This window comes from Octopus bimaculoides, chromosome 14 (genome assembly GCF_046866305.1).
Source record: "Octopus bimaculoides isolate indiv1 chromosome 14, ASM4686630v1, whole genome shotgun sequence".
In the NCBI taxonomy this organism is placed as follows: Eukaryota; Metazoa; Mollusca; class Cephalopoda; order Octopoda; family Octopodidae; genus Octopus; species Octopus bimaculoides.
Genome location: NC_142941.1, coordinates 44,455,724 through 44,475,723, shown reverse-complemented (window position 1 = coordinate 44,475,723; position 20,000 = coordinate 44,455,724). Strand labels below are relative to the sequence as shown.

General features: G+C 34.6%; 1 protein-coding gene and 1 long non-coding RNA gene across 3 annotated transcripts in view; one reads left to right on the top strand and one right to left on the bottom strand.

Annotated features, from left to right (window-relative positions):
* The window catches only part of LOC106878226 (protocadherin gamma-A4), a 110,829-nt gene that overhangs the window by 80,544 nt on the left and 10,285 nt on the right, over positions 1–20,000 (top strand). Inside the window, exon 4 of one of the 2 annotated variants that reach the window (XM_089362771.1) lies at positions 7,665–7,815. The exons of the other annotated variant lie outside the window; for it this stretch is intronic. Coding sequence (XP_089218897.1) covers positions 7,665–7,815 — 151 coding nt within the window. The remainder of the gene's footprint in view (positions 1–7,664; positions 7,816–20,000) is intronic. 2 annotated transcript variants of the gene reach the window in all.
* Positions 3,846–20,000, bottom strand: part of LOC149132709 (uncharacterized) — a 126,617-nt gene continuing 110,462 nt past the window's right edge. The window contains exon 4 of the long non-coding RNA XR_016244330.1: positions 3,846–4,261. This is a non-coding gene — a long non-coding RNA (uncharacterized LOC149132709). The remainder of the gene's footprint in view (positions 4,262–20,000) is intronic.

The window sequence follows — 20,000 nt, the reverse complement described above, 5'->3', positions numbered from 1 at the left end:
AAGGATTAACTACATGGTGGAAACTCATGCTGGTAAGCTTTAAATAAACTTCAAAAAATAACATCTTTCTTCTTTAGTCCTAAATTCTAAAGCTAATCCTAATTACAATATTGTCTCTACCTCTCAAAGACAGATTAGAAAAAAAAAAAAAAATGATGAATACATACATAAATACACATGCATGTATGTACACAAATATTTTTATAGAACAATGGACAACATCCTACTAGCTACTCTCCTAATTTCTCTCTGCAAATGGCAACAAAAGAAATACATTGGCTTCTATCCACAAATCATTCTACAGCTCAGTGAATTATTTGTGGTATTTCCACTGTGAACAGTTATCGTATCCAAAACCAGTTAGAAACCCAAAATTATTGGAGTACAATGTGTACATATATATATATATATGTGTATGTATGTGCTCTATGTGTTTGTGTGAGTGGCTGTGTGGTACGTAGCTTGTTCATCAACCACATGGTTCCAGCTTCAGTCCCACTGTGTGGCACCTTGGGCAAGTGTCTTCTACTATAGCCTTGGACCGACCAAAGCCTTGTCAGTGGATTTGCTAGGTGGAAACTGAAAGAAGCCTGTCGTTTATATGTGTGTGTGTGTGGGGGGGGTGTTCATGAGTGTACGTTTTTGTGTCTGTGTTTGTTCCCTCACCATTGCTTGACAACCGGTGTTGGTGTGTTTACATCCCTGTAACATAGCAGTTTGGCAAAAGAGACCGATAGAATAAGTACAAGGCTTACAGAGAATAAGCCCTGGGGTCAGTTTGTTTGACTAAAGGCGGTGCTCCAGCATGGCTGCAGTCAAATGACTGAAAGAAACAAAAGATTAAAAGAATAATAGAATACATACACACACATAAACGTGTGTATATATTTGATTGAGTGGACAAATGAAAGAAAGGCACTCAAAATATTTGGTGGAACTACATATATTATTATCTAATAACAGATTGATTCAACTCCATGTAGCTTAAAGTTTCGTAGAACTCACCACAAGAGCCTAGCTTTCCAGGCTCAGGTAATTGGGTCTGAAGAGTTATATTTGCATGCCCAAATTATGAAACTTTAAGTTGCATCAAGATGAATCAAACTGTTATCAAATACTAATATATATATCTTTTACCTTTTTCTTGTTTTTGTGATTAGACTGTGGCCATGTTGGGGCACTGCCTTGAAGAATTTTTAGTCAAATGAATTGACCCCAATACTTAATTCTTGTTAAACATGGCACTTATTCTATTGGTCTATATTGGTCTATATATATATTATACACACGAAACTCGGCTTGCGAAGACCTGATGGGGCAAGCGAAAGCGAAATTGGGATGGCACCTGTTCCCAGCGTCGCCTTCCTGAGACTTGTGCCGGTGGCATGTGTAAAAACATTCGAGCGAGACCGTTGCCAATTCCGCTGGACTGGCTCCTGTGCAGGTGGCACATAAAATACACCATTTTGAGCATGGCCGTTGCCAGTACCACTTGACTGGCCTTCGTGCCGGTGGCACGTAAAAGCACCCACTACACTCTTGGAGTGGTTGGCGTTAGGAAGGGTATCCAGCTGTAGAAACTCTGCCAAATCAGATTGGAGCCTGGTGTAGCCATCTGGTTTACCAGTCCTCAGTCAAATCGTCCAATCCATGCTAGCATAGAAAGCAAACGTTAAACGATGATGATGATGATGATGATGATGATGATAATTATCATTATCTATGGGCTGGACAGTTTGACCAGAGCTGGTGAGTCAGGAGCTGATGAGCCAAGCCCTGCTATATATAGATACATAAAACTTCTTTGAAATTCATGTCTAATATGATCTATTGTCTTCCTATGTAAGTTTCTACCTCTCAACCATAATTACTGTAAAATAATTTAGTGGCATTAACCATTGTGTTTATTCATGTAAAATAATAATGCCACAACTAGTGAAAACATCAGCAACAACAGTAATAAAAACAACAACAACAACAACAATAAAAACAACAATAACAACAACAGCAGGACACTGTAGACTCATGGTCAATCAATAAGCAGAAAGAAATTAAAATTTACGATGGTAAATCTCTATTTTCCATCATGTTGAAAAAAATTTTTTTTTCTTTTAATATCTGTATTTCAATTAAAATATTTAGTATATTTGATAACTGTTGGAAAGTCCCAACAATATTTTCCAAATAATGTCATAATGAAGAGGAATGCCTTATATCTGAAGTATGTTTGGAAAATTATTCTGTTTCATTAGTCATTTTTGTAGAAACTTTTTGATTTCTGCATTGAGTAAGCAGATGAATTTTTCTGATGTTGTTTAAGTCTGATGATATAGCACTTGATATTTTTACACTTCCAATTTAGTAGTATTCATAAACTTTCTGGAAGTTTCCTTACAAATGAGCAAATTGTAATACAATTAGGAAGCTTAGAATATACTGTTTCATTCTCTTTCTAATGAAGTGGGTGTTTTTCATCAAGACTATTTTTGTTGGCAAACTTGCTATCAGGGAATGGATTTCTGCTTCCTGGAATTTATGTGTATTTCCTTTATTTTAATAGTGATTCTTAATGATGATGATGGTGATGGTGGTGGTGGTGGTGATGGTGATGAGGGTGACGGACGATGACAATGACGACCTCAATGATGATGATAGTGGTGGTGGTGGTGGTAGTGGTGGTGGTAGTGATGATGAAGGTGATGATGATGATGATGATGATGATGATGAGGGTGATGATGATGATGATGATGATGAGGGTGATGTTGGTGGTAATAAGATGGTAGCTCTTTTATGTTTTTAAAGATTCAGTGAGAAAGAAGAATTTTAATGGGGATTATGTTAACTGAGATTTGTACTTCATATGCATGCTGACTGTAAATGTTGTTGCTGTTGTTGTTGTTGTTATTGTTGCTATTGTTTTTTTTTTACTTCCCATCCCTTTCAGTGTTGATCATACAAGCTTATACTCAATCATTTCAGTTAAGGTCACCAGTCTGAACCTGACTTCCTCTCTTCCTCAGAAACTCAGAGGTTCCAATGAAAAGAAGAAAAGTGGGGGCAGGGACAGTGGGTACCATTTTTTTTCTCCTCCAACCAAGCAATAAAAAAAGAAGTAAAATATTGTGACCATATAGGTGCAGGTGTGGCTGTGCGGTAAGAAGCTTGCTTCCCAACCACGTGGTTCTAGGTTTGGTCTCACTGTGTGGCACCTTGAGCAAGTGTCATCCACTATAGCCTCAGGCCAACTAAAGCCTTGTGATTGGTAGACAGAAACTGAAAGAAGCCCATCATAGATATATATATATGCATGTATGTGTCTATGAGAGTGCAGTGGGTGCTTTTTACGTGCCACCGGCAGGGGAGCCAGTTGGGGCGGGGGAGGGGAGTCTGGCATCAACCACATTTGGATGGTGCTTTTTATGTGCCACCAGCATGGGGAGCCAGTCAGGCAGCACTGGCAGCGACTCGCACATGAATAGTGCTTATGTATATATACATATATATGTATGTATATATACATATATGTGTATATAGGGGGAGAATTCACAAAAGAACAAAAAACAAAGACAGGTGGTGTAGACAACAAGCAGATGTATTAGTTTAACGCTTGGGGAAGTGAAAAAGTCTTTAACATTTTGAGCCTATGCTCTCCCACAGAAAGGAACACAGAAAGAAACAAAGAGAGAAAATAAAGAATGTGTAGTGGCTAGCTAGCTAGCTATATATATATATATATATATATATGTACACACACATATATATGTGTAAATATATATATATATATATATATATATATATATATATATATATATATATATTCAAATATTGTCACTATCTTTTCAAATCATGTTGCATTTCACATAGAGTGTTTGATCTTCCAAAGCCATCTTCAGTCTTCAGGAATAAGTTGATCTACACATTTTGGATGTAAATTTTGGTTTGAAAAATTTAACTTGTATGTGGAAAATATATGAAAATATGAAGAATATGGCACGTCAGACTGTAATGAAGAATTAATAGGTTTATATAGCCAGAAATAAGTTTGACATTAGTTGCTAATAGATCAAAGAATATGCATTTAGCCAAAGGTAACTTTTTACTTGCTGTTGTGGTTTGGCCCCAGTTCAATCTTGAATAAGACCTGTGATCAAAAGCATTCTTGTCACAAACTATCTTATCTTTTAGTTTCCAATGAATCATTCCTTTTAAAACAGTAGGCTGTTATATCTTAGGATATTTTGGCTTCTTTGCTGACCCCCTCCTAGAAGAACAAAAAAAAAAAAGGAAGAAATGGTATGTTACTGTGTTTTAATGAGGTTAAGGTGAATTAGTGCTAAAAATCAATAGGACCACCGACACCAACAAAAACAGCAACAACATGTGACTTATGAGTACTGAACCAGAAAACACTTTTGTTACCATATTTCTGTTGAAATACATTGTTGTTGTTTCAGTTACATTTTAAAGTAATGAGAAGTTTAGTAAAATAACTTTGGCATTATTAATCTGGTATTTGGAAGATAGATTAACATGAAATTTTGATGGAAAGTTTAGATTTATAACACTTTAAGACAGTAAATTTTTACTTTAGAACTGAAGGTTGTCTAAAGTGGGTTTGGTTTTATGAAATGTCTGTCTAGTGTTACAGACACAGAGCATGACTTTTCTTTGTTTATAAACTATATAGAAATAATCAAGAAGATTCAAGTAATGTAAATGGATATCAGTTATCATCATCATCATTATCATCATCGTTTAACGTTTGCTTTCCATGCTAGCATGGGTTGGACGATTTGACTGAGGACTGGTGAACCAGATGGCTACACCAGGCTCCAATCTGATTTGGCAGAGTTTCTACAGCTGGATGCCCTTCGTAACGTGAACCACTCCGAGAGTGTAGTGGGTGCTTTTACGTGCCACCGGCACAAAGGCCAGTCAGACGGTACTGGCAATGGCCATGCTCAAAATGGTGTATTTTATGTGCCACCTGCACAGGAGCCAGTCTGGCGGCACTGGCAACGATCTCACTCAAATGTCTTTACACATGCCACCGACACAAGTGCCAGGAAGGCGACGCTGGGCACAGGTACCATCACGATTTCACTTTTGCTTGCCCAACAGGTCTTTGCAAGCTGAGTTTCATGTCCAGTTGCCCCAACAGGTCTTCGCAAGCCGAGTTTCTTGTCCAGTGAAGGAGACGACGTTGGCATGGGTGCCAGTCGTCGAATTTAGTTCGATTTTGATTTCACTTGCCTCAACAGGTCTTTGCAAGCGAAGGATGTGATTTCTTTTTAATCTTTTTACTTGTTTTCTTATGGTTTAGTCAGAGGAGGAATGGTGCCTCCATTACTCTTTTCAGGACCTCTTACAGTTGTGGAAGGAATAGTGGAAGTTATCCTTAAGTTGGAGACCTGACCTGAATGTTTGCAACAGAGTGAACTCTGCAGAAGGTATCTGAGATCCAGGTGGCGGTAGTGGTTGGGTGGTGTTAAAAGTGGATCATGGATTAATTCTATTGCCCAAGAATAGCAACAATCAAAAATATGATCATCCACAGAGTTTATTTTCTGCCAACTAAATTTCACTTATGAAACTTTACTCAGAAACCATTTGCCCAAAGAGTCACACTGGAATCACACTTGAAGTCGCCCTAGTTGTGAACTTTTTGAACACATTGCCATGCTTGTACTTCTACTCAATATTCTGCAATTGATTCTAGCACCTTCATCATCATCATCATCATCATCATCAACAACAACAACAGCAACACTAGCAGCAGCAACATACCCTGGACATTACTGTCTTGGACTCTTGGACTCAGAGGGTTATTCACTTACAGCTAAGTGGACCTAAGCAACACGAAATGAAGTGTTTCGTTCTTGAATACAATGCACTGCCAGCCTGGGAATTGAAACCAAAATCAGGCAATCATAAGTGCAACACCTTAATCACTAGGCCATGTACATTCACTTTCATACCTCCATATCAGTAAATATTGTGTATTTTTATATGTTCTTTCTTATTCCAAATAAATATATCCTGTTTGTTCTCCCACTGTGAATTTCTTAATTGTAGCTGAACCTTGATGTGACAGGAACAACTATTTTACTGTCACAATATTGCCAAAACTGTGCAGACAAAAGGCATTAAAAGACAAGATTTCAATAAAATATTTCTGTATCCTTAGTCTGATTCTAGGGGGTAGGTGAAGTCAATCTGTGACCCTATAGCCATGTGCAGTCATTCAGACCACCCTTATGTATAGCCTTCCAGAAGGACTTGGAATTTTGCATTAGGTTAACATTTTTGTTAATGATAGTGAAGGCACATGGCTCAGTGGTAAGAGTGTCAAGCTCACAATCATGAAGTAGTGAGTTCAATTCTCAGACCAGGCTGTGTGTTATGTTCTTGAGCAAGGACACTTTATTTCATGTTGCTCCAGTTCACTGATCTGTAGAAATGAGTTGAGACATCACGAGTGCCAAGCTGTATTGGCCTTTGCCTTTCCCTTGGGTAACATCAGTGGCATAAAGAGGAGAGGCTGGTCTGTATGGGTGACTGTTGGTTTTCCATAAACAACCTTGTCCAGACTTGTGCCATGGTCATTCATAACTAAAAAGGGTCATTACCTTTATTGTAGTATATTTATTTCAGGCCCTGAGTCTATAGTAGAAATATTTTTGTATTATATTATTCATTATGTGTGTTTATGTGTGTGTATAAACCTATTGGTTTACATTTTTTGTGTCTTACTTTAAAAGTATTTGTAATTACATTTTCACAATAAATATATTTTCGTTTTTTTTTTTTTTCATATATTTGATAAAACTTTTTAATGAACCATATTAGATTACATTTAAACCAATGCACCCTTCAAATATAAGAGGTTTCTATCATTGTTCGAAGTCAAAACTTAAGGTCACTATTATACAAAAATATTAGGTGATAAGGGTATTTAACTAAAGTGATAAACTAGCAATTTACCATTCAAGTAATTCAAATGCTGCTTCCAGAGTGGTGGTGGTAAAAGTTGTAGATTCAATTACAAGTCATTGCTATTTCATTCACTTTACCAATGATCTTAGAAAAAGCATGCCTGGCTGTGAGTTCCTAATTCCATGATTATAACTAATATTCTGTACCTTGGGAACTAAACTGGGTGTGATGAACATTATGTAGTGGTATTCTCAAATGTATTTATAAAAACATCATATCATGTTTTAACCTTTCCAAGCTATTGATCACGATAAGAAATTGCAGAGTACTTGAAAGGGAGTGGCTCAACCAGGAATTGATCTCACAATGGAGATTAAGCACACTGTGAGAGTTTACCATGAAACTATGGTACTTCTGGTAATGACAGCAAATTATATTATGTTATATTATATTATATTATATTATATATAATGCAGGAGATTTCAATAAATATTAGCATCTATTCATGGATTATGAATAGCATCTTTCTAAACATTATGCAAAAGTTGTAATAAATTGCAAATATGTAATTTACTTACAACAAATTTATTAAATCATCAATCATTTCATGACATTTGTGGGTGTGTGATGTGCACCAAGCACACCTAAGAATACAAATACATACCTTAGCTATTTATGAATATATTTCAATTGTAAAAAAGCTACATGTTTGATATCTGTCTTCTTAGGCTTGTATTCAAGAAGTTGGAATGACATCTGGAAGACATGAAAGAAGGTTCATTGCAACTCCTGATCACTATGGCAGCAATGTATCTCCTCATAAACTGCAAAATAGCAGTCAGAATAAAAAGGATATGAGTCCTTATGAAGAAATTCCTGGTGAGTCTTAGAGATTTTCATTAATCATTCATGGCTTTCTGAACAAGAGATTATAATGCATCAGTCATGAACCAGAAGAAAACCTGCTGAAAGTTCTTTAAAAAGTTCTTTAAAAATATATATATTATTGATTTCCTTCAACATACGAGACAGACAACTAATCTGTTTAGTGGTGATAGTAATACTTGTATGAATCACATCTGGTGTTTATCGATATACCTGTATACACATACTCATAAACACATACTCACATATATAATTACTATTATTATTACTACTCTTAATATACATAATGCGGCAAGCTGGTAGCATCGTTAGCACACTGGGCGAAATGCTTAGTGGTATTTCACCTGCTGCTACATTCTGAGTTCAAATTCTGCTGAGGTCGACTCTGCCTTTCATCCTTTCGGGGTCAATAAATTAAGTACCAGTGAAACATTGAGGATCGATGAAATCATCTAGTTACTGCCCCCTAATCTTCAGGCCTTGTGCCTTCAGTGGAAAGGATTATTACTCTTAATATAATTGTTAATATAGAAATTACTCTTTCTTTCTCTCTGAGTATATCCTTATTATTATTATCATTATTATTATTAGTATTGTTGTTATTATTATTATTATCATTATTCTTATTAGTATTGTTGTTATTATTATTATTATCATTATTCTTATTAGTATTGTTATTATTATTATTATTATTAATAATAATATATGACTATTACATGTTTTATTATTAGTTTACAGGAATATTGTCTTGAGGTTTGGTGGTAATAAGTCTCCTTGAATCTCAAGGATCTTTCTTAGGTTTCTTGCAGATTATAGAATAGCAGGTCAACAATACAAGTCTTGGTTCCAATATCCTTCGGCCTCTTAGGTAGCAGTTTGGGTGCCCTGACTACAACAAGAATAAATGTCCTCTTAGTCTTTCACGATCTCTTCATTGCTCTGGATAGATCTTGATATTTCTCAATCATTATTATCATTATTATTATTATTATTATTGTTCAGTAGTTTTATTTTTATAACGTGCTTTCACTTCACTACCGTGCCTTGGGTATGTGCTGTGGTTTGTTGTGGTGATATTATGGTTACTGTATTGAAAGTGTTTTACGTAGGATGTGTGCAGTGCCTAGTAGTGCTATTTTCTTTATGTTATATATATTTGTTAGTCCTGGTGTTTTTGTTATGTATTTGTCTTTATTATTGTTGTTGTAGTTGTTGTTGTTGTTGTTGTTGTTGTTGTTGTTGTTGTTGTTGTTGTTGTTGTTGTTGTTGTTGTTGTTGTTGTTGTTGTTGTTGTTGTTGTTGTTGTTGTTGTTGTTGTTGTTGTTGTTGTTGTTGTTGTTGTTGTTGTTGTTGTTGTTGATGATGATGATGATGATGATAATAATAATAATATTATTATTTTTATTATTATTATTAATGTGGCAAGCTAGCAGAATTCTTAGCAAACTGTACACAATGCATTACAACATTTCGTCTGCCTTTATGCTCTGAGTTCAAATTCTGCCAAGGTTGACTTAACCTTTCATCCCTTTAGGTTGGATAAAGTAAGTACCAGCTGAGCACCGGGATCGATATAAATCAACTTCTCCACCACTCAAAGTTGCTGGCCTTGTGCCAAAATGAGAAAGAATTATTTAGTTTCATCATTAAGGCAACAAGCTGGCAGAGTCATTAGAATGCCAAACGATGTGCTTAGCTTTACATGGCAAGTTCAAATTCTGCTGAGGTTGACTTTATCTTTTATCCTTCTGGAGTTGATAAATTAGGTACCAGCTGAGCACTGCATACAATGTGATCAAGAAAACCCTCTCCTAGAAATTTAGGATTAACATTATTATTATCAAAGGCCGTGAGCTGGCAGAAACGTTATCACACAAGGTGAAATGCTTAGCGGTATTTCGTCTCTCTTTACATTCTGAGTTCAAATTCTGCTGAGGTCCACTTTGCCTTTCATCCTTTCAGGGTCGATAAATTAAGTACCAATAGCATACTGGGATTGATCTAATCGACTGGCCCCTCCCAAAACATTTTGGGCCTTGTGCCTAGAGTAGAAAAGAACATTATCATTATATTCATTAGTGATAGACAGGAACGTTACAGCAAGGGATAAAATTCCTCCTCCTCTATTTGCTCTCACTCTTTGTGTTCTGCATTCAAATCAGTCTGAGATTAACTTTTGCCTTTTAACTTTCATCTTTTGAGGATGAATAAACTAGATTGCTTAACATGTATTGTAGTGGATTTAATTGATTATATACTCCATCCTCTAAATTTCGGGGATTGTGTCTTATGTTAGAAATGATTGGCAAAAAAGAGATATCATCATTTAGAAGTTAATATATATATATATATATATATATATATATACCTACATATATATGAAGATTCATAAATATATACATGCACATATATATACATACCTACATATATATGTATTTATAAGTATTGTTTATATACATTTGTATATATATATATATATATATATATATGAGTATAAATGTATGTATATTTAGACAAATGTATATATACATATATGTGTATGTGTGTATGTATATGTATGTGACAATATGTATATATATATATATATATATATATATATATATACATATTGTCACATACATATACATACACACATACACATATATGTATATATACATTTGTCTAAATATACATATATATATATATATATATATATACATATTGTCACATACATATACATACACACATACACATATATGTATATATACATTTGTCTAAATATACATACATTTTATCATCATCACCATCGTTTAACGTCCGCCTTCCATATTTACATATATACACATATATACAGGTACAAACACAGTCACACACACATAACACATATATATTCTGTTTGCTTATATTTTTTCATGATTGGATGTAATGTATGCTGCTTCAGGAGTTCTTTTTTAATAAGATATTATATCATAGCATCAGAAAGCAAACACTACTAATCCATCAATGATTTATCACTTTCACTGCCTGACAAGAGGCAGTAAAATTGGTATATCCCTAAATAATAATCCTTTCTACTACAGAAACAAGGCCTGAAATTTGAGCAAGAGAAGTTAAGTCGATTACATTGACCTCAGTACTCCATTGGTACTCAACTTATCGACCTCAGTACTCTATTGGTACTCAACTTATCGACCCCAGAAGGATGAAAGACTGATATATCCTGCATTATGAGGACATATTTCGTCATCTGCATGACTGTCCTGAACAGTATACTTTGCTGACTGACCCTGTTTGCTGTGTCTGTTCACTATTTATCAGTAGTGGAACAACCCACTTTTCACTTGGGTGTGTCTGCCACAACAAAGGTAAAGTCATCTGCGACAGAATTTGAACTCTAAACTTAATGATTGGCAAAATACTGCTAACAATTCAGGAAATTCACCACCTTATCCCTAAATGATAATATTTACATATACTGTATCACAATGATGATATCCCAGTAAAAATCGAAACTAGTCCAGTCTTTGATTTGTCTTTATCTGTCCACAATGAGATTGACTAAAAGTGGCACTCATTTTATGATTGTTGAGTGTATTAATTTATTATAATCTATGCATGTTGTGTTATTTGATATCAGTAGATTTATTCTGGAGCACATTATTGCATGAAGAAAAGACTTCTAATGCACCAGTAATGTATATCTATATATTCTTCAGTAAATCATCATCATCATCATACCACCACCACCACCACCACCATATAACTTATAACTACCATTCCTTTCTCTTTTATCACCACCTTCTACTCTTCCCCACCAAATACACACAGAACTGCTGCTCACCGGAAGAAATGAATGCATATAGTCTTTTATTCTTTTATTTGTTTTAGTTGTTTGACTGCAGCCATGCTGAAGCACCACCTCTAGTTGAACAAATTGGCCCCAGGGCTTATTCTTTGTAAGCTCTTTTGCCGAACTGCTAAGTTAAGGGGACGTAAACACACATATATATATGTAGATATCTATATATATATATATATATATATATATGCATATATGTGTTTGTGTGCTACTGTCTAATTGTTTTGACTTCTTGCAATTGTTGTAAATGGATGTCTCTGGTATCCTTCATTTCCAGTCTTCTCTGAAAACATGTCTGGTAATGGGGAATATTACCTTACTTTAACACAGGTGTGGGTTGGCAACAGCAAGGACATCCATCCATAGAAAATCTTCCTCAACAAATTACATCTGTGCCATGCAAGCATAGAAAAGTGGACATTAGATGATGATGATGATAATGATGTTGATGAAGATGGCGTATGCAGAGAGTGAGTGAGAGAGAGAGAGAGAGAGAGAGAGAGAGGGGGAGGAGAGAGAGAGAGAGAGGGAGAAAAGAGAGTGAGGATGTAAGAGAAAAAAGTAGAGAAACATAAGTATGTATGTATTTGTATATATATATATATATATATATATATATATATATATGTATGTGCATGTGAGTGTACGTAGTATATATGTATATATGTGTGTGTATATATATATATAAACACATGCACTTACAGAAGCTCATACATCACACATGCATACACACATGCACAATCTCTAAGAGAAAGAAGAAAAGATGTAAATAGACGGATTATATTGCATAGATTTATTTTTCAATTTGAATACCATACAATGTAGGTTTTTTTCAGCAATATTAAAGAAAATATTAATCAAACTCTTTGGTCCCCTAGGTTACGACATTTCCAATTATGAACGAGAATTAAAGCATTCAGATATGACATACCATCCATTGAATGTAATTTTAAAAGTGCAGAAAATGGCATGAATAGAAATTCTTAGCTCCATTTTATTGGAATATGTTTTAATACAGAGAAACATAAGAGATAAGCCTTTTAGGTGGAAATGTTGAATTTAAGTTTCATAACATGGGCAAGACATAGAATAGTTTTGAAAATATGTTCAAGAAGTAAAGATAGTGTAGAATAATTTTTTTTCAAGATAAAAAAAAGAAAGAAGAGAAATGGAAAATAAATTGATTTCTTACAAAGGTATATAGTTTCAAATTTGTTAAGCAAAAGGAAATAAGATTATGTGAGATTAATGCCTTTCTTTGGGAGGAATTTGTGTGACGTGATGTCAGAAATTGAAGTGTCTTTGATTAAGAATTGAAACTGAGAAGTGATAGTGACCTGTGGCCAAAAGATGTAAAAGATTGAATGACTGAATTGTGTCTTGTCATCTATTTCTTTTACTTGTTTCAGTCATTGGGCCACGAATTGAAACTGAACAGTAGCAGTGATGTGATAGCAAGCTGGCAGAATAATTAGCGCACTGGTTTAGCAGCATACCGTCTGTCTTTACATTCTGAGTTCAAGTTCTGCCGAGGTCGACTTTGCCTTTCATCCTTTTGGAGTCGATAAAATAACTATCAGTTGAGAATTGGAGTCAATGAAATCACTTTATCCTCTCCCTCCAAAATTGCTGCCCTTGTGTCAAAATTTGAAACTATTTATTATTATTAATTTTATAGATGAGCTGGCAGAATAAATATAAGAGTGTGGCTTATGTAATAATAGAAGTCAACTTCTTGAAACATGTGTACGTTATGTAAAGCATAAAATATGTATTTCTGCATTCACTTTTTCTATATGGTGGCTTGGGTTCTGCACATTATGCAGAACATAGGGATGGAGTGTGAAGTACTGCTTCTGTGCCCTAAACTTTTGGCATTGTGTCATGCCTTCTGGCACACCTTTTAAAATACATGCGAGTATGTATATATATATATGTATATATTTATGTGTGTGTGTATATATATATATATATATATATATATATATATATATATATATATATATGAGTGGACAAACGAAAGAAGAGCACTCAGCACATTTATTGGGAGTTACATGTATGGACCAAAACAGTTTGATTCAAATTCATTGGTACTCTGAGTTTCAAGCTTGATGCTAATATTCAGGTATTCGGAATTCCCAATGACTGAAGATTAGCATCATGCTAAGAACGCACACACACACACACACACATATACAATTAGCTTCTACACAGTCAACCAAATTAGTCAGCCCATGACTTTAGTATAAGACATTTGCTCAAGATGACTCAGAGTGGGACAGAACCTGAAACCTTGTGATTGCAAAGAAAGTTTCTTAACCACACAGCTATTCCTGAACCTATTTATGTATTTTACCTTTTGGTAAGATTGACATACACCATCAAATCATCTACAAGGTTGTCTGTTGTGAAGTTGTGAAGGGAAAGGCTGTTAGCAAAATAATTAACACTCAAATAAATGGGAAAGAAGGGATCCCATTGGGTGTTTTAATCAGATTTGATGTAACACAATCAGAATAAAGTTTTGGCTGCCAAGAAGGTCGTTAGTTACTTAGGATATATGGCATTAGTTCAATTGACTCAAACTTTGTTCATGTAAGCTACACAAGCCAGTGAAGGTGGTTTATCAGTTTTGTTTATGTAAGGAAAATAAACAGGATTATATGCAAGGCAATAATATCATCTGCTGATGTAGTGATTATCAAATATCCTTTTATTCAATTGTTCTTTTATTTGTTTCAGTCATTGAATTACAGCCATGCTGGAGCACAACGTTGGAGGATTATGTAGAACAGATTGCATTCAGTACTTATTTTTTATAGGTCTGGTACTTACTCTAACAATCCCCATTGCTGAGCAGCTACGTTATGTGGACATGGTTAAGAATTTTGAAATTTTTAGTTGAAAGGGAATATGAAACCGTGACACACATGCACACACACACACATCCACACACACATGCTCACCCCTCAACAAACACACTCACACATATCTTACAGGGTGTGAATTTGAGAGAAATTTAGGTGCTATTTCTAGCAGTTTGAGTAACTATGTAGAGCATTATTTCCAGACCCTATTTTTACTTATGGACCCCATTTGATTCCTATTTTACTCGGATGGACCCTTGTAGCTAATCGATATTAAAAAAAAAATCTTTTTATATCTTTAGAATTAAATGTTATTAGGGATGGTATTAAAATATTGCTAAATATAGGCGTAGGCGTGGCTGTGTGGTAAGTAGCTTGCTTACGACCCACATGGTTCTGGGTTCAGTCCCACTGCATAGCACCTTGGGCAAGTGTCTTCTACTATAGCCTTGGGCCAACCAAAGCCTTGTGAGTGGATTTGGTAGACGGAAACTGAAAGAAGCCTGGCGTATATATGTATGTGTGTGTATATGTTTGTGTGTCTGTGTTTGTCCCTCCACCATCGCTTGACAACCGATGCTGGTGTGTTTACATCCCCGTAATTTAGCGATTCGCCAAAATAGACTGATAGAATAAGTACTAGGCTTACAAAGAATAAGTCCTGGGGTCGATTTGCTCGACTAAAGGCGGTGCTCCAGCATGGCCACAGTCAATTGACTGAAACAAATAAAAGAGTAAAAGAGAAAAAGAGTAAAATATTTGGTGTCTTGTAGAAGTATAACTGATTTATTGCGTAAAAATTTTAACAACAAAATCCTATATGAAACCCCAAGGGTCATATGGAACCTGGTTGAGGGCCACTGCTGTAGAAGCTTTCCTTATTGGCTCATAGTGCATGCAGTAATATCTATGGACAGCCTACGTATTGTATACTATCAAATATGGTACTTAGTGAAGACTAAAGGGCAATTTATGAAAAGTATGTATAAGGCCCTATTGACATTACATACTGTACATTATAATTCTTTCTCTTACAGGCATAAGGCTATAATTTTTAAGGAAGTGAAATAATTGATTATATTGACCCCAGTGCTCAACTGTTCCTTATTTCACTGACCCTGAAATGATGAAAGGGAAAGTCAACCTGGCAGAATTTGAAATCAGGATGTAAAAACCAGAAGAAATGCTGTTAAGCATTTTGTCCAGGATGCTAACAGTTCTGCCAGCTCACTGCCTTTATTCTGTACATTGAAATAAAATGTGATTTGTGCTTCTCGGACAGGATTTCTTTTATCAAAACGTTGTCATTAGAATGGAATTTATATTTTGTTCATTACAGAGAGGATTCTATAGAAACAGGTTGATTTTTTCTAATAGAAAACATTCAAGAACTAAGCACAATACAATAGAGCCTTTAAAAGCGATGTTTATGTTTTTTTAAATCAAATTTATGTTGATAGTAGCATGTGGTCTGTTGTTAACAAAATCTAAGTAAGCTTAAGTCCACCATGATAAAATCAATGATACCAAGAAAAATTACATGAAACAAAATTTCATGATTTAACAACCAGCATAAAAAAAAAAATAAATAAAACACGACCCCAAAAAGTGGGAAAATGTAATTTGTTGAAGGAATAAAGGGAAGAAGGTTTCTATTAAATGAGAAAAGAGAATAATAAATGCTAGTAGAATGAAGTCAGCAGGGAAAACAACTAAATTAGAATTGCATTAGAAATAGAGCTTTAAGTATTAGAAATATTAGCTTGAAATGAGTTGTTGCACATAAAACTAGAGTTGACTTAATTTCTCAATTCAAATTACATTTAGCCTATTTGTTTGTCTATCTATTTATTTATTTGCTTACTTGTTTATTTATTTTATATCACAACTGGGGAACAGCAGTGTCGTTAGTTACAGGTTTCCAATGGGTCAATCTCAAGTTCACTGCATTCGTGACAGCCAGAGTGGCAAGGGAATGTCTGTACAACTAGGCATGCAACAAATATTATATATTGAAATATATATTATTCAGAAGTGCCTGCATTTCAGTTTTCTCTTCAATGTTGACATCTTTTGCTGAAATATATAGGACAAAGATGCAAACACATGCACATATATATATGCAAACACACAGATACACACATTTATGTATGTATATATATATATGTGTGTGTATATATATATATATATATATATATATATATATATATATATATATATATATATATATATATATAGAGAGAGAGAGAGAGAGAGAGAGAGAGAGACAAATATGTCAATAAAAATATGTATATACACATATTTTTATAGTCTATCTATTTACACACACACACACATATATGTAACACATATCTCCCCTCTATGTTGGCCCCTTGTGGGCAATAAAAAAATCACACATATATGTAACACACACATTGTAAACGTGATGGATAGTAATAAAAAAGGGCAAAAAGGAAGGGATAAGGTTAAAAAATATGGTATTAGCTTCACACTTTAACTGGAAGAAAAAGAGGCTTAACATTTTGGACATTAGTCCTTCATCAGAAGAAAGAAAAAAAACCTTGGGGGAGTAAGAAAGAACAATAGTCAGTGATAGACATAAGTAAAAAAAAAAAAACTCAGGACACAAAAACCTAGGATCGTCTGTGTTCTATGCTAGCATGGATTGAATGGTTTGACAAGATCAACTGACTCTAAGGACTGCATTGTGCTCCTATGTATGTATGTATGTATGTATGTATGTGTATGTACATATATAGATTTCAGCTGTTCAGTTTCTGTCTATTAAATCCTATTCACAAGTCATTGGTCAGCTCGTGACATGTGTAGAAAACCTTTTTCTCTAAGTGCTATACTGTGGAATCCAACTCAGAACTACGTGATTCTGAAACATGCACCTTTACCACACTGTCAATCCTTTATCCAACAAAATGTAGCTTGCAAATTGGCATGAATTATTGACTGATTTTATATATGTAACTCACCAGCACCGTATTTCTGTATATGCCTAGGAGAATGGTCTCTATGTATGGTGGCATAATGAAGTCATAGATTTTACAAGTGAGATCTATCTATAACTTAGGCAAATGGAATGTAGGTAAGCGAATGTGTTTAAGAAGATCAAGTATATAAGAACAGAGAGAGAGAGAGAGAGAAAGAGATAATGAAGGGGGGGTTGATGGAGGGACAGATAGATGGAGAGAGAGAGAGAAAGAGGGGAAGAGAGATAGGTGGAGAAAGAGAAAGAGAGGGAGAGAGAAAGGATGCTGAAAGCAATAAAAGTAAAGAAAAAAAAAATTACCGAGAGGATTCAGTATTAATAGATTTATTGAAAATTGCATACTTCCTTAAGTTGATGGTCGGGTGAGGGAGATTGTAAAAAGATTGTTAGATAGGAGAAACTGTCATAGGATGTTGCTTTGAAATGGAAATAATTGTAATAATTAAGGCACAATAACTGCAAAATTAGAGTATCAGGCTACTGGTAAAATAGTTAAGATTTCAAACTGAAATATAGCCATTATCTTATGCCTCCAGGTGAAGTAGATTTCTCTATTTGTCTCATCTGTCTTAACTAACAGCTGATATCACATATGAACCAATGAAGGTGAAGTAGCTTCTATGTGGTCACTTGGTTTGCTAGATATAGCAACCGAATCTGCCGCTATTAAAACTGTGCCATCTTAAAATATATAAAGAGAAGAGAGGAACACATTCAATACCTTGAAAAGAAGATGGTGTAGTCGTAGCTGGTGGGTTTTTCGTCATAGATTTGCTCCAAGTTGATATATGATCATGTGATACATACATACATACATGCATACATTAATAAACAACAACAACAATGGCAGCAACAGCAGCAGCAACAACAATTAGTGCTGTTTCAATTCTATTTATGCATAGCTTAAAAACTTCATATTGTGTTTGGTGAATAATGTGTGTGAGTATGTGTGTGTGTATATATGTGTGTGCATGTGTGTATGTGTGTGTATGTGTGTGTATGTGCATGCGTATGTGTGTGGTGTGTGTATATATATATATATATATATATATATATATATATACATATATACATATATATACATATATACATGTCTATATATATCATATATACATATATACATGTCTATATATATCATATATACATATATACATGTATACATATATATATATAAGTGTTCATGTGTATCTGTGTGTATTCATACATACAGACATAGAAATACATACATATATGTGTGTGTGTATGTACATACACGTGTGTGTATGTGTGTGTGTGTGTGTGTGTGTGTGTCTGTACAGATAGATATACCAATTATAGCACTTACCGTACATATTCGTTTAGATCACCAGTGAACTAAACCCCTTATACACACATATATATGTATGCATGTATACAAACCTGACCAGACTACATTATTCAATGCTTCCTGTTTTAAGACATTATAGTGTACATTAAAGATTTGGCTTCTATTTCTAGTAAATTGAACGAACTTGTAGAACACTATTTGGTTAATGAAACAAATGGTATAGATGGAGATGTTGTAGGTGGTAGTTATGATATCTGTGTATGCATTAGTGACTGTATAAATCAATTTACCCTTGCAGTTACCATCTTAGGCGTTGTCATGTTGTTCTGGTTGGTAAAATGTGTAAGCATGAAACCTTAGGTAGTAACACAAGAGTGTCCAAGGCTAAATAGATTATTTACATACATATTCAATCATCACACATTTTTATGAGAATCTATACTGATGGCTGTCTTTTACATGTACACTAATACCATGCACACACATATATTCACTCTTTCTCTCCAAGATGATATCTGATCATGTGATACACACATACATACATACATATATGTAGTGTATGTGAACTAAATTCCATCCAACCCATGCAAGCATGGAAAAGTGAATATTGAAACGATTATAATGACAACGATGATGATGATACCATGTGCGTGCCCACACACACACACACACACACACACACACACATTTATATTTTGTGAGTGTAAACATGTGGGTAGTACTTTTGTATAATCATACATAAGCACTTGGGTATGCACACACATACTCACACAAGCACAAACATAGGTATATATGTATATATATGAATGTATATCTGGTTTTAATTGTTGTATATATATATGTGTGTGTGTGTGTGTGTGTGTGTGTGTGTGTGTGTGTGTGTGTGTGTGTGTGTGTGTGTGTGTGTGTGTGTGTGTGTGTGTGTGTGTGTGTATGTGTGTGTGTGTGTGTGTATTGTGTTTATGTCTTTGTGGTCTTAGAGTACTGCTTGCTACCTGAATTCCCAAGTATTATTTAATTACTTTTTGCAATGCCTTCCTTGTTGCATTGTACCTCTATGTACCAACCAGTCATTAGTGTTAAACATCCATACTTGTCTAGTTACATTCTGCATGTTGATGTTAGATAAAACCTTTTTATATGCAGTTGCTTTCCTATAGGTTGTCA